The sequence below is a fragment of the Lipotes vexillifer genome, unplaced genomic scaffold, assembly GCF_000442215.2.
Source record: "Lipotes vexillifer unplaced genomic scaffold, Lipotes_vexillifer_v1.1 scaffold1540, whole genome shotgun sequence".
NCBI classification, from domain to species: Eukaryota; Metazoa; Chordata; class Mammalia; order Artiodactyla; family Lipotidae; genus Lipotes; species Lipotes vexillifer.
In genome coordinates, this window is record NW_006787143.1 from 259,710 (window position 1) to 279,389 (window position 19,680).

The 19,680-nt window shown below is 41.3% G+C and overlaps 1 protein-coding gene across 1 annotated transcript in view; it reads right to left on the reverse strand.

Annotated features, from left to right (window-relative positions):
• Positions 1–19,680, reverse strand: part of PARD3B (par-3 family cell polarity regulator beta) — a gene marked incomplete at its 3' end in the record, with an annotated part of 751,281 nt that overhangs the window by 254,227 nt on the left and 477,374 nt on the right. Inside the window, exon 14 of the mRNA XM_007459885.1 lies at positions 12,663–12,759. Within this exon, the coding sequence (XP_007459947.1) occupies positions 12,663–12,759 (97 nt within the window). The remainder of the gene's footprint in view (positions 1–12,662; positions 12,760–19,680) is intronic.

A 19,680-nucleotide genomic window follows, 5' to 3' on the forward strand; every position in this document is an offset into this window, starting at 1 on the left:
TTTTTTTTTTGATGTGGACCATTTTTAAGGTCTTTATTGAATTTGTTACAATATTGCTTCTGTTTTATGTTTTGGTTTTTTGGCCATGAGACATGTGGGATCTTAGCTCCCTGACCAGGGATTGAACCCACACCCCCTGCAATGGAAGCCAAAGTCTTAACCACTGGACCGCCAGGGAAATCGCCACTTGACTGTTTTAGAATACTTTACCAAACCAGGCATTACGTGACAAATTAAGAATAAGAACTCAAATTTGCCCAAACTCTTGAGAAACAATTACCCCCATTCCCACTGAAAAAACAAGATGACAATGCAATAACATGATGTGGAGACACCACCAAAGATGATCAAAGAAAATAAAAAGCTGCTTTGTACATATGAATGTAACATATATTCATATATGTGTTTGTATATATACATATGCATACCTGGATATGTCCATTAAATTGATCATGGTGATATGTACCTCTGTTAGCATTGTTTTGAACATGGCCAAGTGTACACTTTGAAAACCTTCAATACAAGGACTCCTCTTGCCATGGTACAAAATGGAAACAAGGCTGATATCAGATTGGCAGATATTTAAGGAAGGAAGGAAGTGTAATATGAGACACGATGTGATTGGAGCCAATGTGAACTTCTAATGTACTTGAATAATGAGTATAGTACTGAACTGGTTAATGTGAAAATATCTCAGACACATACATTAGACTAGTAAAACAGTTTGTAATTTTATGCTACATATTGGAAGTTTTTGGTGTGAGAGGGTGACACAATGATTAACTATAAAACATGGCATATTTTAATTTTGAAGGCAGTTAGCATGTGCTCATGGCTGAATGGGCTGCAGCGGAGGCTGTAAGTTGACAGCAGGCCAAAGACGTGTCTTAGATAAAGACTGTATTTCCCCCATGAACAACCAGGGAATCTATCAAAGAGAAATGATATTCAATGTCAAATTATGCTGCATAATGAATAAATAAGGGTAGCGTGAAACATATGCCAGTGTCCTGAATATAGTGACAAATCAGGAATGTGAAAGACATGGAAGACCCCCCATGAATGTTCAAGGAGAACTGTCTGAAATAAAAAGGCAGGGGAAGGTTTTGAGGGGCATGTCTGAAGTCTCAGGTGGCCACGGATCAGCTTCAATGATTGGCTACTCTGAATAAGAGTAGAGGCAGGTCACATGTATGAAAGAAAGAGAGACGGAAAGAGTAGAACTGAGAGGGAACCAAGAGGGAGGGAAAATATGAACATGCAGGGAATAACCAAATGTTGTCTGAACAGCTAATCAAATTCAGTATATTCTGTCTGCTGTTGATTTGTCTTAAACTCTCCCTGAGACATCACAGTAAAAAATTTATTTCCTTTATATATATATATATGATATGTATACAATATATACACTTATATCATATAACATATATAATATATATAAAGGAAATATATATAATATATAAATATATATTTTTAAATTTAGACACACGTATTCTAAATGTTTGTCAAATAATTATTGACATAATAGTACAAATAAGTTCAGTAAGTTCCTGATTTCATTTTGGCTCAAAGTACAGGCCTTTTTTTTTTTTTTTTTTTTCCTATATACTAACGATGAAAAATCTGAAAGTGAAATCAAGAAAACACTCCCATTTACCATTGCAACAAAAAGAATAAAATATCTAGGAATAAACCTACCTAAGGAGACAAAAGACCTGTATGCAGAAAATTATAAGACACTGATGAAAGAAATTAAAGATGATACAAACAGATGGAGAGATATACCATGTTCTTGGATTGGAAGAATCAACATTGTGAAAATGACTCTACTCCCCAAAGCAATCTATAGATTCAATGCAATCCCTATCAAACTACCACTGGCATTTTTCACAGAACTAGAACAAAAAATTTCACAATTTGTATGGAAACACAAAAGACCCCGAATAGCTAAAGCAATCTTGAGAACAAAAAATGGAGCTGGAGGAATCAGGCTGCCTGACTTCAGACTATACTACAAAGCTACAGTAATCAAGACAGTATGGTACTGGCACAAAAACAGAAAGATAGATCAATGGAATAGGATAGAAAGCCCAGAGATAAACCCATGCACATATGGTCACCTTATCTTTGATAAAGGTGGCAGGAATATACAGTGGAGAAAGGACAGCCTCTTCAATAAGTGGTGCTGGGAAAATTGGATAGGTACATGTAAAAGTATGAGATTAGATCACTCCCTAACACCATACACAAAAATAAGCTCAAAATGGATTAAAGACCTAAATGTAAGGCCAGAAACTATCAAACTCTTAGAGGAAAACATAGGCAGAACACTCTATGACATAAATCACAGCAAGATCCTTCTTGACCCATCTCCTAGAGTAATGGAGATAAAAACAAAAATAAACAAATGGGACCTAATGAAGCTTCGGAGCTTTTGCACGGCGAAGGAGGCCGTGGGCAGGACCAGGGGACGGCCCTCAGAGTGGGAGAAAATATTTGCAAGTGGATCAACTGACAAAGGATTAATCTCTAGAATTTGCAGGCAGCTCATGCAGCTCAATGACAGGGGAATGGGCAGCCCAATCCAGGGATGGGCGGAGGACCTAGGTAGACATTTCTCCAAAGAGGATGTACAGACTGCCAGCAGACACATGGGGGAATGCTCGACATCATTAATCATTAGAGAAATGCAAATCAAAACTACAATGAGGTATCATCTCGCACCGGTCGGAGTGGCCGTCATCGAGAAGTCTGGAGACAATGGATGCTGGAGAGGGTGTGGAGAGGGGGGAACACTCTTGCACTGCTGGTGGGAGTGTGAGTTGGTTCAGCCACTGTGGAGAACAGTGTGGAGGTTCCTTAGAAGACTACGGGTGGAGCTGCCGTGTGACCCAGCAGTCCCACTACTGGGTATATACCCTGGGGAAACCAGAATTCAGAAGGAGTCATGTACCAGGGTGTTCGTTGCAGCTCTATTTGCAGTGGCCCGGGGATGGAGACAACCTGGGTGCCCGCCGTCGGATGGATGGATGGAGAGGATGTGGCACATGTATACGGTGGAGTATTGCTCGGCCGTGGAGGGAAACGGAATTGAGCTGTTTGTGGTGGGGTGGATGGATCTAGAGTCTGTCGTGCGGAGTGGGGTAGGTCGGAGGGAGAGGGACGGATGCCGTGTGCTAACACATATATATGGAATTTAGGGAGGGGAAGATGTTATGGGGAACCTGGGGGTAGGGCAGGAATGGGGACAGAGACCTACTGGAGAACAGACTTGGGGATGTGGGGAGGGGGAAGGGTGAGGTGTGTTGGGGCGGGGGAGAGACATGGACATGTATATACTGGCAAGCGTGGGGTGGATGGCCGGTGGGAGGCGGCCGCGTGGCGCGGGGAGACCGGCTCGGTTCTTTGTGGCTGTCTGGAGGGGTGGGATGGGGAGGGTGGGAGGGAGGGAGACAAAGAGGGAAGAGATATGGGAACATATATACCAGGGCTCGAACCCGTGTCCCCTGCATTGCCAGGCAGATTCTTAACCACTGCACCACCAGGGAAGCCCGCAATGCTGTTTGATAGCATTTTACCCGCAGTAGAACTTCTTTCATAATGGGAGTCAGTCCTCTCAAACCCTACCACTGTTTTATCAACTGGTTTGGTAAAGTTTATGTAATATTCTGAATCTTTTTTGTCATTTCGACAGTCTTCACAGCATCGTCACCAAGAGTACATTCCATCTATGAGCAAACCACTTTTTTCCTCATCCGTAAGAAGCACCTCCTCATCAGTGAACGTTTATCATGAGATTGCAGCAGTTCAGTTACTTCTTCAGGCCCCACTTCTAATTCTAGTTCTCTTGCTTTTCCACCACATCTGCAGTTATTTCCTCCACTGATGTCTTGAACCCCTCAAGATCATTAGGGTTGCAGTAATATTTCGAAAGGAATCCTTTTTTTTCTGAGCAGTATGTCTCAAATGTGGGCTTAAAATATTCAGTAAAACATGTAGACAGATGTGCTGTCATGTAGGCCTTGTTTCATTTGTAGAGCACAAGTAGATTTAGCATAATTCGTAAAGGCCCTAGGATTTTCAGAAGGGCACTGGCTTTAACTTAAAATCACCAGCTACATTAGCCTCTAACAAGAGAGTCAGCCTGTCCTTTGAAGTTTTGAGGCCAGGCATTGACTTATTTCTATTTACAAAAGTCCTAGATGGCATTTTCCAGTAGAAGTCTCTTTTGTCTACATTGAAACTCTGTGGTTTAGTGTAGCCATCTTTGCTCATTATCTTGGCTAGATCTTGTGGACAACTTGGTGCAGCGTCTACATCAGCACTTGCTGCTTTACTTTGCACTTTTATGTTATGGAGACGGCTTCTTTGCTTCAACTTCATGAACCAACCTCTGCTAGCTTCAAACTTTTGTTCCGCGGCTTCCTCACCTCTCTTAGGCTTCATAGAATTGTAGAAAGTTAGGCCCTTGCCCTGAACTGCTGGTTGGTGGAGCAGTCAACACACACATTTTATCAACTAAGTTCATCATCTTATATGGGGGCAGTTTGTGGTACCCCCAAATAATTATAATAGTAACATCGAAGATCACAGATCACCATAACAAATAGAATAATAACGAGAAAGTTTGAAATATTGTAAGAATTACCAAAATGAGGCACAGAGACACAAAGTCAGCGGATGCTGTTGGAATAATGGTGCTGTTAGACTTGCTCGATGCAGGGTTGCCACAAACCTTTGATTTATTAAAAAACGCATTATCTGTGAAGAGTAATAAACCGAGGTGTGCCTGTATCTACTATGTGCCAGGCATTCTAAGCACTGGGGATCCAGCTGAGACTAAGACCCTGCCTTCAAGGAATTTGTATCCTAGAAGGAGATACAGAAGAAAAAAAAAAGAGTAAACAAATAGTGTTATTTCTGGTGCTGAGAAGTGCTATGAAGTGCATGAATCAGGGTAGGGGCATTAGGATGACGTGGGAGTGGAGATACTCTTTGAAGCAGGTGGTCAGGGAATTCTTCTCGGAGGAGGTGGCATTTGCATGGAGACCCGAATGACTCAGATTTGGGGGGAAGTGTTCTAGGTTGAGGAACCAGAGGGTGTCAAGCTCCTATGTCAGGAGTGACCTGAATGTTTAAGGAACAGTGAGAAAGCCAGAGTGGCAGGAGCAGAGGGAAGGAGGGGAAGAGGTACAACACGAGGTCAGTGTTCGTCATCTTTACAGTTGGGGAAACTGAGGCAGAGAGAAGTTAGGTAACTTGCCTGAAGTCCTACAGCTGGTAAGAGATCTGGGATTGAGTCCCAGCTTGGCCTTTCTTACTTTCTCAGATGTGTATTTTCTTCCAGACTTACTTGACAATTGGTCATACCACCTGCTTTGATTAAACTTTTCTTTGCAATATAGCTTTGAATAGAGCTTTTCTTTGCAACTCTGTGCTTCTTGAAAGTGAGTACCAGGTTAGTATCATTTAAAAAATACTCTCCACAGCACATAATAGGTGACCACTTGATCTCGAATAAATGAATTAGAACATGATCCCTTCACCTGGTTTTCTCTTCAGAGGCCTCTCTGTGGGGCATCAGTGACCCTCCCAGAAAGGGAGAGGGCCCATGACCTGGCCTTTAGCCTTCAGTACACGAACATTATGGAGCACCTTCTGTTCGCCTCGTGCTGGGCCAAGCAGAGGGATGCAGAGATGAACAGAGGTCAGCCCTGTGCTCTTGGAGCCAACAGACATAGGGGCTGGAACAGAGGTGTCCTCACAGTGCAGCACTCACAGATGAGAGTGATCAAGTGATAGCCTTCTCCTGGGAGGGAGGGAGGCAGAGAGGGAGGAGATGTGGGAACATGTATATATGTATGACTGACTCATTCTGTTGTGGGGCAGGGGCTAACACACCATGGTAGAGCAATTGTGCCCCAGTAAAGATGTTGAAAAAATAAATAAATAAATAAATAAATAAATAGGAGATAAGACAGAGAGAAATGCAAATCAAAATCAAAATGGGGTATTATCTCACACTTGTTAGGAACACTTATTAGGACTGTATGTGTGTGTGTGTGTGTGTGTGTGTGATAAGTTTTGGTGAGGATGTGGAGAAGTTGGAACCCTTCTACATTGTTGGTGGGAATGCAAACTGGTGCAACCACTAAGGAAAGTAGTGTGGAAGTTCCTCAAAGAATTAATAATAGTACTACCACATGATCCAGCAATCCCATTTCCGGGTGTATTTCCAAAAGAATGGAAATCAGAATCTTGAAGAGATAATTGCACCCCAATGTTCATTGCAGCATTATTCATAACAGCCAAGATGTGGGAACAAGTCAAGGGTCCAGTGATGGATGAATGGATAATATACATATATATATGAATATTATTCAGCCTTAAAAAGAGAAATCCTGCAGTATGCAACAACATGGATGAATGTGGAGGACATTATGCCAAGTGCGATAAGCCGGTCACAGAATGGCAGAATATTCAGTGATTCCACTGACATGTGGTTATTTAAAAAGTCAAACTCATAGAAACAGAGGATCGAACAGTGGTTAGCTGGTGGGAAGGAGAAATGGGAAGCTGTTCTTCGATGGGTATGAAGTTTCTGTTATATAAGATAAATAGAGATCTGCTGTACAATGTAGTACCTATAGTTAACAATACAGTATTCTGCACTTTAAAATATATTAAGAGGAGGATAGATCTCATTTTAAGTATTCTTACTAGAAAAAAAATCACAAGGAAATTTTTGGAGGTGATGATAACTTGGTGGTTGTAATGGTAGCACAGGTATATGCATATGTCCAAATTCATTAAGGTGTATACATTAAAATTGTGTAATTTTTATATTAATTATACCTTAATAAAGCTATAAAAATGCACATGTATAAAACAAGGCACAAATAAGAAGGAACTTAGTGAACTGGAATTATATATAAAGACATGACCAAAATGTAGTACAAAGACACCAAGAGGGAAATATATGTAAAGAATGAAGCTCAACTCTAGAAGGGTTTCTTTTCATTTGGAAACAGCATGCTCCACTACAGCCTCTCTACCAATTCACCAAATAAGCTCCCAAACTGGAGAGGAGTTCCCTATAATAAGAAGCCATGGAAGAATTTCAGGCAACAATAAAACAGACTCTGCCTTGGATCTCCTTATCTCCTTCAGTCCCCCGTGAAATTATAGGTGTCTTAGAACAATCTCACAGCTTACTGGAGCCTTTGGCAATTAGACTTCTATTATCCTTGGCATCTGGGCTGAGTAGCAGTTACTAGTTTGTCATTGATCCCAAATGGAGAGGTTGTCTCATTAATTGAAAAGTTAAGTCTCTGACCTGACAAACTCTTTCTACAGTGAGTGACTTTGTATTAAACACCCATTAGATGGGAAAAGCCCCCCAAATTTTGCATTGTGAAATGGAAATGGCACTGCTAGTAACTTAGCAAATTTTACGAACAGACTCTTAGCCTCATGAACCACCTCACTTTTTGCTATACCCAACCTTCTGGCTCAGTGTGAGCCTACAAGACTTGCCATGATTTACTGTTGAAAGAGTATCTCTGCAACATGGGAAAAATCTCAAGTAATGCCTTATCCATATGCAGTCATAATGATAAATTGCTGATATCTTACCGTAATTGATACGCTCCCCACAGTAGGCTAACTTCAGACAGTTGTCCTGGTCATAGAGCACATCATTCCAATATTGATAAAAATATACCTTTGCACAAATAAATGGGCCATCTCTAATGGCCTAGCTACTTGTTCAGGCCAGCCACCTACTCAGACCTCACTACAAAGCCATACCAATATGGAATAATTTTTATGGAAAAATATAATATATCTGTTACATAAGTACAATGTATATCTATATGAAATGACCACTACTCAAGGAAATAAGTAGTCCTTGGGACTGAAATAGTCAATCAGGCACAGGCAGATATCTCTACCAAAGCCTACTTGATTCATGCTCAAGCCCACCATGGTTATGGGACCACCACCAAATTGATGTCAAATAAAATGTTACATGTATACAGCCCACTGTTGCCGGAAAAAAGTCTCTATGACTTGCCAACCATGCAGCCTTTCTAATGATAATCTCTAACAGGGTTGTTGGGTCCGTCTCTCTTCAGCTGTTTATGAATTGCACATGACATACTTCTGCATTGGCCGAGCTTGAAAGCACCCAAAAAAAAAAAAAAAAAAAAAGTACAGGCCTAAGTTTAGTTTGATCAAATTTGTTTTTCACTTCTCATGAATTAGTAGTTTTCTGTTTCACAAGACTGGTTCCATCCCTTAAAGCACTACTTTTCCCTTTCAGGGGGCTTTTAACTTTTTTTTTTTTTTTAAGACAGGACAGCCTCCTTTGCTCAGCCCTCCTGGCTCCCTTCCAATGCTCCCTCCACTGTAAGTTTCCAACATGCAAACCCCCACTGCTGCTGGTCACCTAGGCAACACAGCAGTTTGCAGGATGGTGCAGGTCACAGGACCCTAGGAGAGGGAGAGGGAGGGAGGGAGGGAGGGAGGGGGGGGAGAGGGAGAGAGAGAGAGAGAGAGAGAGATTCAAAGCTTTAGATTTGTTCCTTCCATTTCAAAAATGTCTTTGACTCTGTCCCTTCCTTTCCAGCTATGCTGCTCCTCACTTCATTCAAGCCCCTCTCCTCTCTTGCTGGTTGTCCCAGACTAGTATCCTTGTCTATGCTTTCCCTTATCCAGTTATTCTCCACAAGTGAACTCACATATGTTTTAGCCACGGTGAACACACTGCATTTTCCCTCTCCCATCATTTGGTTTTCCTAACCTAAGTTGCCCTTCCCACCTCTTTTCTGCCTAGTAAGTTCCTTTCTATCCTTCAAGAAACCTTTCAAACACTATCTCTCCTGTAAAAAAAACCTTCCTTGACACCTACAGACAGAGTTAGTGGCTTTTTCTTCTAGGCTCCAATGACATTTTGTATCTCATGCTCAGCAGGCTGCTTGCTAATTATCTGTGTGTCTGTCTCTTCAAGGGGACACTGCATTCCTTGCGGGCAGGGATGCTTCCAATCCATTGCAGTACCTTCTACGGCGCCCAGTTTAGAGTTCCATAAATAATTTTGAATGGATGAGTGAGCACATGAATGACAATGATCAAAAGAAGACTTAAGACTGAGAAAAAGTTATACTTTTGATTGAAAGGGGATTACTGTCAATGTTAAAAAAGCAGTTCTAGGAAAGGGTGAGAATGGAAGCCTAAACACAGTTAGGGAGGGAGAGGGGGAAAAGGAAGTTGCTGGTTCACATCATGTGATGAAGATTTACAGCAGTGAGAGCCAATGTAAGCTGTTTTTCAAGATGGTGGAGAAACATGCTTTCCTGAAAAGTGAAGGGAAGAAATATGTGGCGACACGGAAGCAGACAAAAAGGCAGTTGCTAATTCTCAATGATTCTAGCTCTGCAATATCTCTCAACTACCTGTGTCCCCTGAAAGGTTCCCACCCGAGAGAGTTTCTCCCCAACCTCCCCAGCACAGGTCCTCAGTAAGTTTCACTGCCATGGCCCCAGGAGGTATCCACAGAGTCTCTGGCTTCTAGCAGATATTAACCCTCCTCCATTTACCTAATCCTTGGGGTATTTTTTGCTTTTTTTTTTTTTTTATTCAAACAGAAAGTCACAAAAATTATAATCCTTGTCGTACACAACTAAAACCCAATCTTATCTGCTGAACTCCCACAATAAGACTTTACTATCTACCAAATGAAGTCTGATCTCCTTATCCTTGCTTTTTGGGCATGATCATCTGGCCAATCAGCCACGATAGAAGTTGCACAAATCAACTTACTTTCCTACCTCCATCTGTTCCTTCTGCCTTTGCCTCTCTCTGAAATTCTCTTCCTTCTGGGGCTCTTTACATGTCCATGCTCCTATTTATATTTTAGGGTTCAGCTCAAGTACCACTGTTTCCCCTAACATTTTCCCAGCTTCCTGGACTTGGGAATACTCTCCCTTCTCTGCCTCAGCAGCTCAGGGCGTTTTATCTATGTCTTCTGGTAAATATCACTTTGTCCCCTGTGTTCTCGTTTGTCACTTGTACCTATTAGCCTACCATCGTCTTGAGGCTAGGGTTCCCTTTTGGGCTCTTGGACCCAATTTTAACAAGTGTTGGGGGTTGGGGGGCGAGGAGTTCTCCCATACTTCCAATAATTCTAGGACAGCAGCAGGGTTTTGGAGAACTCAGCTAAATTCTGACACTATCTACCTGGAGATTGCATCAGATCCTACAGGTTGAGGGCTCAGTCCTATACGACTGCCCCCCATACTCCACCTCGGACCCCAGTTTCAAGCTCAGGTTGTCACCTGTGCTTCAGACTGATGGGCTACAGATTGGAGGTTCCACAGACCCCTTCTTGAACTTCAGACACCAGTCACAAGTACAGGTTGTTACCTCTACTTCTGACCAACTGGCTATAAATCAGAGGTGCCCTAGACCCCTCCTTGGGTTCGATTAGTTTTTGATAGTGGCTCTCAGAACTCAGAGAAACATGTTACTTACTAGATCACTGGTTTACTGTAAAAGAATATAACTCAGGAACCGCCGTACGTAGAGCTTCCCAGGGCAAAGTATGTGAGAAGAGGCTCCGAGCTTCTATGCTCTGAGTGTGCCCCTCTCCCCACATCTCCACATGTTCACCAACCCAGAAGGTCTCCAAACCCTGTCCTTTTGGGTTCTTATGGAGGCTTCATTACAGAGGCAAGATTGATTAAATCACTGGCCACTGTCAACTGATTCAAGGCCCATCTCTCTGGATGGGACTGAAAGTTCCAACCCTCTAAGCACAAGACGGGCTCCACTGGCAACCAGCCCCTTCATTAACATAACATGACACCTTGATCAGTCTCAATACGGAGGAAATTCCAAGGTTTTTAGGGGTCAGTACCAGAAATGGGATTAAGGCCAAACACATTTATCTTATGAATACAATACCACAGGTTTATATCTGATTTATCTCTGCACTATTCCAGCAGTTCTGTGCATATACCCTGGGTAAACAGTAAGGTAGGATGAGTGAAATTATTTTTAAAATGGATTTTTTTAACATCTTTATTGGAGCATAATTGCTTTACAATGGTGTGTTAGTTTCTGCTGTATAACAAAGTGAATCAGCTGTACGTATACATATATCCCCATATCCCCTCCCTCTTGCATCCCCCTCCCACCCTCCCTATCCCACCCCTCTAGGTGGTCACAAAGCACCGAGCTGATCTCCCTGTGCTATGTGGCTGCTTCCCACTAGCCATCTATTTTACATTTGGTAGTATATATAAGCCCATGCTACTCTCTCACTTCGTCCCAGCTTACCCTTCCCCCTCCCCATGTCCTCAAGTCCTAAAATGGATTTTTTAATGCTACCAAACTCATTTTTGATTCAGGATTGAGGCAAGCAATGCAAATAAGCATGCAAAATTAAAAATGTCCAGACTTTTGCTCAAGAAATCTCCAGAGATACCGATCTAGAACATTATTGTGATTATCAATCTAGTTCAAGAAACTGTATTTGAGTAAAAAAGTTGACTTCAAAAATGTAGGAGTCGGAGATAGCTAAATATAGGTAAGCTTCTGGCTAATAGAGTTAGCTGTACTCTTGCTGTATTGCTTTATTTTTAGCAGATTGTAAAAAACAAAACAAAACAAAACAAAAACCATAATAGTGATGTTTGAAAGAAAACAGCATTGCTGCAAGAAAAATGAAAAAACTTCACAAGATTATCATGGGACAAGAATGGAATGAAATATCCAGTTTTTAACAGCCATAATAAATACAGAAAATAGCAAAGGGACAAGTTAATGATTTTTAAAACTCATCAGAAGAACAAAATCTATGAATTCTACTAGTCAAATGGTGTGTATGTCAGTAAATCTCTCTCTCACGCTTGTGTGAGTCTAAAAAATATTGATTTTTTTGTTTCTATTACAGAATGGATACAATATTGGGCACTCTTTTCAATAGTTTAGATTATATATGGTGCTGCTTTAATTTTTAGATTCCATTAACTTTCTTGGAACATGTATTTTTAAAATACCTTTAGGGTTTGCCAATTGCAAATAAGAAAGAAAAAAAAAAAGCTTTATGTCTTCTCAGTTTTGTTTCATACCTTCCCTTATAACTTTTTTTTTTTTTTGAGTTCCACCTCTCTAGTTTTTAACTTGGTAAAAGAAAATTCATCAATTTTCTCATATATCTTAATAAGATATGATGAATCTTAAATTCCAGGAAGCAAACATGAACAATCTGAGGTATTAATATTAGCTATGAGAAGTTTTCACTGGAAAGGAATTACAGATACTATGAGATTTCCATCCTGGAAAGAACTAGAGTTACAATAAGGCTGCTGGGTTTTCCCAGAAAAACCATACCAGGGAATATTTATGGTATATCTTTTTTTTTTTTTTTTTTTTTTTTTTTGCGGTCCGGGGGCCTCTCACTGTTGTGGCCGCTCCCGTTGCGGAGCACAGGCTCCGGACGCGCATGCTCAGCGGCCATGGCTCACGGGCCCAGCCGCTCTGCGGCATGTGGGATCCCCCCGGACCGGGGCACGACCCCGCGTCCCCTGCATCGGCAGATGGACTCTCAACCACTGCGCCACCAGGGAAGCCCCTATGGTATATCATCTTATCGATACCTGTGGCTGTAATCTTCAAGGCCCAATTCCAGAACGGGATGTGGTGGAGGAGGAGGTCCTCCGCTCTCAGCCCATCCGTCATTGGGAAGCAACAGCTCTATAAGCAAAGAACAAATAAAGCTGTAGTAAACAGGAGGCAGAACCGTCCAGCGCCTGGTTTTGTTTCAGTCCATCTCTCAGACATAATTTTCACCAACACAGAAACCAGCCTTGAAACAAATAAGTCCTCACACAGCACTGAAGGATTCATATGCACCCTAATACAGCGTGTACGAGGAAATCTAAGCCTGATAATGTGACTTGCTGGCAACCTGCTGGCAACCCCTGGCAAGTGAAGTCCGTGCATCTTAACTACCTTTCCCCACCTGGGAAGGGTTGACACATATTCACTACCTGTGATTTGTACAAGATTAACAAGCCATTTCTTTTATGACAACGTTTTTGTAAACAAGACTAATGAATGCTCTGGATTAAACGGCGATTTAAGCATTTGCCTCAGTGACAAAAAGCACTTAAAAAAAACATGAGATACAGTATATCTACTCACCATTTAGACACCATAGAGGTAAAAAAATATATATATTCTTTTTGCATCTGTGTTGTAGTGGAAAACCCTGAGTTTGGGGCCTCGGAAGCAAAAGACTGGGGTCTGAGTTCTAGTTTTCCTACCTGCTAAAAATGTTTACTTTTTCAGTCTATTTCATACAGAAAAACATAGACATGTATACTGAATATTACAACAACTAATAACAAGGTTTGTTGAGATCTTACTGTGTATCACACACTGAGCTAAGCCTTATGTATCGTTTAATCCTCATTACTAATGAAAATATTAAATAATGTATGCAAAAAATTATAGAGCATCGTGATTAAGAATATAGTTTGTGAAGCAAGACTGCATGTTTCCAATCTTGTAATGCTGTATGAACTTGGGCAAACTACTCAGCTTCTATAAACCTTGGTTTTTATATCTATAAAGTAGGGATAAGAATACCTTCATTGGAGGAATACAAGGATTATATAAGATAGTACATATTCAAGCAGATTTATAAGTGCAATGAGTGCCAATGAGTAAATAAAGGATTATTATTCTGTACACCATAAACTCTGCTGTGGATCTATTACAGTGAGATATTTGTCAAAGGTAGACTCTATTGCTAGAACAAGAAAATCATCTCTTTGTCCTTGAGAAATGCTGCTGGTAACAACCGCTTTGACTTGCCCACATACCAGGTCTGACGGTTCATTTTATGTATCAACTTGACCGGGCTCAGGGTGCCCAGACACTTGGTATTCTGTGAGGTTGTTTTTGGGTGATATTAACATTGAAATCAGTAGACAGGGTAAAGTAAATCGTACCCCTCCTTATGTTGGTGGGCCTTATCCAATCAGTTGATGGTCTGAATAGAACAAAAAGGTCGACCCTCCTTTAAGTAGGAGAGAATTCTTCCTGCCTGGCTGTCTTCAAACTGAGACATTGCCTTTTTCCTGCTCTTGGATTCAAACTGAACCACTGGCTCTTCCTAGGTCTTGAGCCTGCTGGCCTTCAGACCAGGACTACACCATTGGCTCTTCTGGGTCTCAGCTTGCCCACTCACCTTGCAGACCTTGGGACGTGCCTGCCTCCATAACCACGTGACCCAATCTCTTACAATAAATCTGTGTATGTAATCTGTATATACATATACAAAGACACACACACACACGCGCGCACACAAACACACACACACACACACCACTGGTTCTGTTTCTCTGGAGAACCCTGATGAATATACCAGGGAAGGACTTGCTCCAGGCTCTGCCCCAGGGATGTATAAAATGGAGGCAGTTCTAGCAGTGCTGACATGTCCCAGGGAATGAGATTTGAAGGAGGAATCTGGTAAGTAAGATGATCAGGGTACAGAAGCATGATGAGCAAAGGCAGCCAGCGCTGTCCTCCTGCACTGTCCCCCACTCCAGTGATCTGGTAATAGGGCAGCAGTTAGGCAGCCAAAGATTTGCTGAGAGAAAAAGAGCAGTGGGTCTACAAGGTAAACTGGAACAAGGGACATATTGGGACAACATCTTTTCCATTGGTTCTAATCACTCATCCTCAACTTCTCAGTCCATCTTTCACTGGTGGTAAACATAGCTGTGACCATGTAACTGCCTTCTCAAAAACATTGCAGTCACACACAACTGCCTACAGAATAAAGGTCTGTGTCCCCGGCAGCCAACTTTATCTCCTATTACACATTAGCCACTCAAGACTATTTATTGCTCCCAGACCACGAGGCCAGGTTTTCCTACCCCGGTGTCTTTGCTCATATAATCGCAAAGCCCACTTCGTCCATTAAAGCCCACCCTTCTCCCAAGGTCCACCTCAAATATCACCTTCTCTATGAAACCTTCACTGTTGCCCTGGGATCTGTAGGTACTTTTACAACAGTGGTGGAGAATATTAGCGCTCCCAGTGTCTGTGTTCTTGCTTTCTTCCTGGGCACACAGCTAGACCCCAGACCCCATTTTCCAGCCCTCTTTGTATCTAGACTGGTTCTTGCCAATAGAATGTGAGTTACTGCGGTCAATGTTGTGCCCGGTCTCAGTGCTTAAGGAAGGGTATATGCAACTTCCCCACCTTCCCCCCAATCCCATCTGCCAGCTGCAACCATGAGTGGATGAGGCACCGGAAGATGGCCCAGCTACCAATGCAAGGAGCCCAAGTCCCTCAGTTCTCACTGGGCTGTGATTTGAGCAAGAAATACATCTTCAATATCTTTATCCACTGACATTTTGGCTCTATCTGTTAATACTACAGAAAATAATTCGTGTGTAACATTTACCACGTGCTGCTTTTGCAATGAGCTATCTATCGATCTATCATCTATTCACCTACATTTATTTCTCTTACTGGACCACAGGTAACGTCCTCCTTGTCCATCTCTTTCTCCTCTCCTTCCTCTTCCTCAGCATCTCCTCTGGTTTTATTATGATCATTAACTTGCACTTTTATTTCATTCACATGAATAATCTATGTGTGTTTAAAGTAATGATAGATGCAGAGGTTAATACCTTCTCTGATGACTCTTCATCCTTGGTACTTTTTAAACAACAAATCTAGTTGCCGTAAAGAATATTTTTTTCCCCTCTTGGCCCAAACACCTTTGTTAAGCCCTTTATCACCGTGAAAGTCTGGAATTCTTATCCCCTAAAAATAGTATTTCTGGATCTCACTGAGTGTACCAGGTCATGTTTTACAGGATCCATCCTGCCAGGGCCAGATCAGAAAAGAAGGGCAAAAGAGTTTGTGCCTTTAGACTAGAACTCAGCAAGCTATGGCCCTGGCCCCAAACCGGCCCGCCAACTGCTTTTGCACATAAAGTTTCACTGAACACATTCACGCACGTACTGTCTATGGCTGCTTGCGCACTACAGTGGCAGAGGTGACGAGTTGCGAAAGAGATCCTATGGCTCACAAAGCCTGGAATATTGACTACGTGGCCCTTTACAGACAAAGTGGGCTGACCCCCTACTTTAGACTGTTTTTGAGAACAATAACAGCATTGTATTCATCGTTGCAGCCTAGCGCATTCTGCACAACGGAGGTATCCCAGAAACATCAGGAAAATTGAAAAGTATAATTCAATTTCTGATCATCACTGCAGCGGCAGTGCCTTACGTGCTATAGGGGGGTGGATACATGCAGGTTCCCAGGAGGGAAGATATTATAAATAATCACACTATTATGTGTCTCTTCAAAGGACCCCAGGGCACATGGATCCAGTGGGACAGGACATAGAACCGAAACATTTGATTTGGGGTATGGATGAAAGTCCTGAGAAGACCTCAGTGGGTGATCCTGGGCAGACTTGAGGCAACGGGCTACTGGGGCAGGGGCTGGAGTTCACGTGAACTGGAAGTGGGGAGGAAGCAGGAGTAGAGCACAAAGGGAAGATGAGAACTATTAAAGGAGAGGGAAGAACAAACCAGAGGCAAACTGTGCTTAGGCTGTAGCTTGGCCCAGGGTGAGATCTGCCAGCAAGATTCTTCAGAAAATGCAGTGTTTGTGCACTTCATTACCATTCGAATGCTTAATAGGATTTTATAGTAAACGCCTGGGACACAACCTCCATCCTATTACCATCTTGGAGCCCTACACTCATTCCACTGCGGGCATTGCGAGCAATTCTCCAACGCAAATGTGAATTTTCTGGTGTTACAATTTCTACAAACGTTAGTTCTAAAAGTGCCTTTTCTCTGTAACAGCTTGACAGGAATATGTATACATAAAAAAATAACAGTGGAACAATGGGTGGTAGTACTATTACTACAAAAATAGATGGAACACAGCATATCAAGATTGGACTTTTAAATATACAAAGGAAAGGAGGAAAGGAAGAAAAAAAAAGTTAATGTTTTGGCTGTAACAGTTCCTCTCCTCACTAGACATTACATTTTGTCAAGTCAATCTTGTTTTTCTAAAGGAGCTCCTTAAAAAGGCTTGGTGGTGGCGAGTCAACACTCACTCAAGTTTCATGAGTCTTTGAGGCCTATGGCCGCCTCGTGTGCATCGGAAACTCGGGAAGTCTCAATGGTTCTCAAAAATGAAAATGTTATTAACGCTACACAAAGATGTGATGAGCATGATATTCTTCTATAGCATCTTGTCTATAAATTCTGTTATATATATTTTTTGGTCTCTCAGTCAATAGGCTTATATAAAAAGAAAAAGCATTCCATCTACTGGCCTCTTATAATTAAAATATAACAAATCTGTGCTTTGATAAGCCTAATTCTTATAACCAAGTATTATATCACAGATCCCCAAGGAAATAATGACAATAGATTTTCTGTGCTTTTTAAAAAATAGTGTTTAATGGGGTCGCTTCTTAAAAGAACTGGATTTTCGATGTTACCTTGGAAAATTGAGGTGGGAGGAGGATGTGTAGCAGGAACCTTATGGACCGCGGATCTGTGTCTCAGGAGGGAGGGAAGAGACAGAACCTCCCAGTGGTTCTGTGCCTAAAGGACTCTAATTGTTCAGTGACATACAAACTCTGAGCACTCTACTGAAGTTCCAAAGTATTACTGCATTTTATTTTTAGCGTGTGTTTTGGGTGGACTTTACTATTTAAAATTTTTTTTCTGGGTGGATCCTTACACTATATCTAGTTTCATTATTTTAGCCTTTGCTAGCCTTCCTAGAGATATTATCGCATTTCCTTGAGTATCTCAATGTCTTCTAAAAATATACTGCGTAATTATCACTTCAGCATCGATATTTTATAAGTACTGAAAAAGACAGAGGATGGGAGGTAAGGTGTCCAATGTTCCTTTGGACATCACTGGTGTAATTAGGAATAAAACCCGGAACTTGGATTGTCACTGGACCACATGTTGCTTGAGAATTAAGTGCCAATCAAGTTATATAAAGGCTGGAATGTTCTTGATCATTATTTGGACGCGGTAGAGAGAAGGCTCTTCTGGTGTGAAGGCAACTTGCTGTTGCTTCCCCAGATTCTCCTGCTATTGCGACTGAAGGACTCAGAAGGAGATGCTGCTTTGTCAAGAAAACTTTTAATTTTATTAAGATGAGGGAAGATATACTGGGTGTCTCTTTATCTGACACAAGGTGAACTCAGCTTCTAATGGACACGCTTGGGATGAGGTGAAAGAACAGTTTCAAGAGACCAATGTAAGACAGGGCCCCTGCTGTGGTTTAGGGAATGAACTTGAGTCAGAGAGACAGGAGATGTATCAGGTTCTGCAGGGGTTATACTCGGTGTTGGGTTAGTCATTTACTCTCCCCTCTATTTCTTCATCTGTAAAATGAGGATAGTAAATACCACCTACTTTGAGTGTGCATGTAAATTGCTCACCACAGTATGCAACAGACAGTGAACAATAAATGATCACAGTTGTTGCTGCTACGCTCACTGAAACAGGAATTCAGAGGAAAAAGCATCCCATTCAGATGAAAGAATTTAATTCTAGAGGAACCTCAGATTTACAAGTTTGTTCTGATGGAGTAATCTCAGAGTCTAGAAACTGTTCCCCCCTCGTTAAATTTGGGTAACATCTTAAGTGTAAATAAGGGGTTGATTATATAAACGGCATCTCCACTCACTAGACTACTATGCAACTACTGAACGTGATGTTATGGAATATTCAATGACATAGTAAGATGTTCATAATGTGCTATTAATTAAAAAGCAATTTCCTAAACATTTAATATATATTTCATTTTATTTTATATACACATTTTTACATGAAGGAAACACTTTCAATATATACGTAATGTTATTGATCAGTATCTCTGACAGAAGTATAAGTGCCACTAAATTTTCTCTTTATTGCTCTTCTCTTAATTTCCTGTCATGAATATCTATTGCTTTTGCCAAACAAAAAAGTAAAGTTACTAAAGAAAGGAGATGCAGGGAAATAAAAGAATTCTCTTGGTGGCCATAAGTATAATTTTTGAAAAACAAAGAAGAAAATCCAAGTTTTTTACATGTAGAGCACTACTAGAAATGTGATCCATACAAGATAGTAGTAGTGAGGCAATAACAAAAACATTCCACCATCGTATCATGGTCTTGGTTCACAGTATTTACCGCTCAGAAACAAGCATAAATCTGTGGACTGTGTTATGACCACTTTATGATTTAATACTATTCCATATATCAATATTTTGTAAGTTTAGTTGTTATTTACACTTGGTAACTTCCAATATTAAAAGACTGTTAAAAAAATATAACGGTTTGTCATTTTGTTTCTCCAGGCATGGTTTTATTTTATACCTAACCCTCCATGTTTGGGGCAGCAAGCATAGAAACTGTCACTTAAACTTTAGGCAATGCCAGGAATCTGCTTCACAACCTGTGAGTGAGATCTCCCACCCATCTCTCATTTTCATGACTCAGAGTAACAAAGTCTGCACTTAGTCTAATTAATTCCCCTTTGTTCCTTTTTTTTTTTTTTTCCTAAATAAACACTCTCCTGTTCTCTCATACCACTTGCAGCAGATGAGAATGGATAG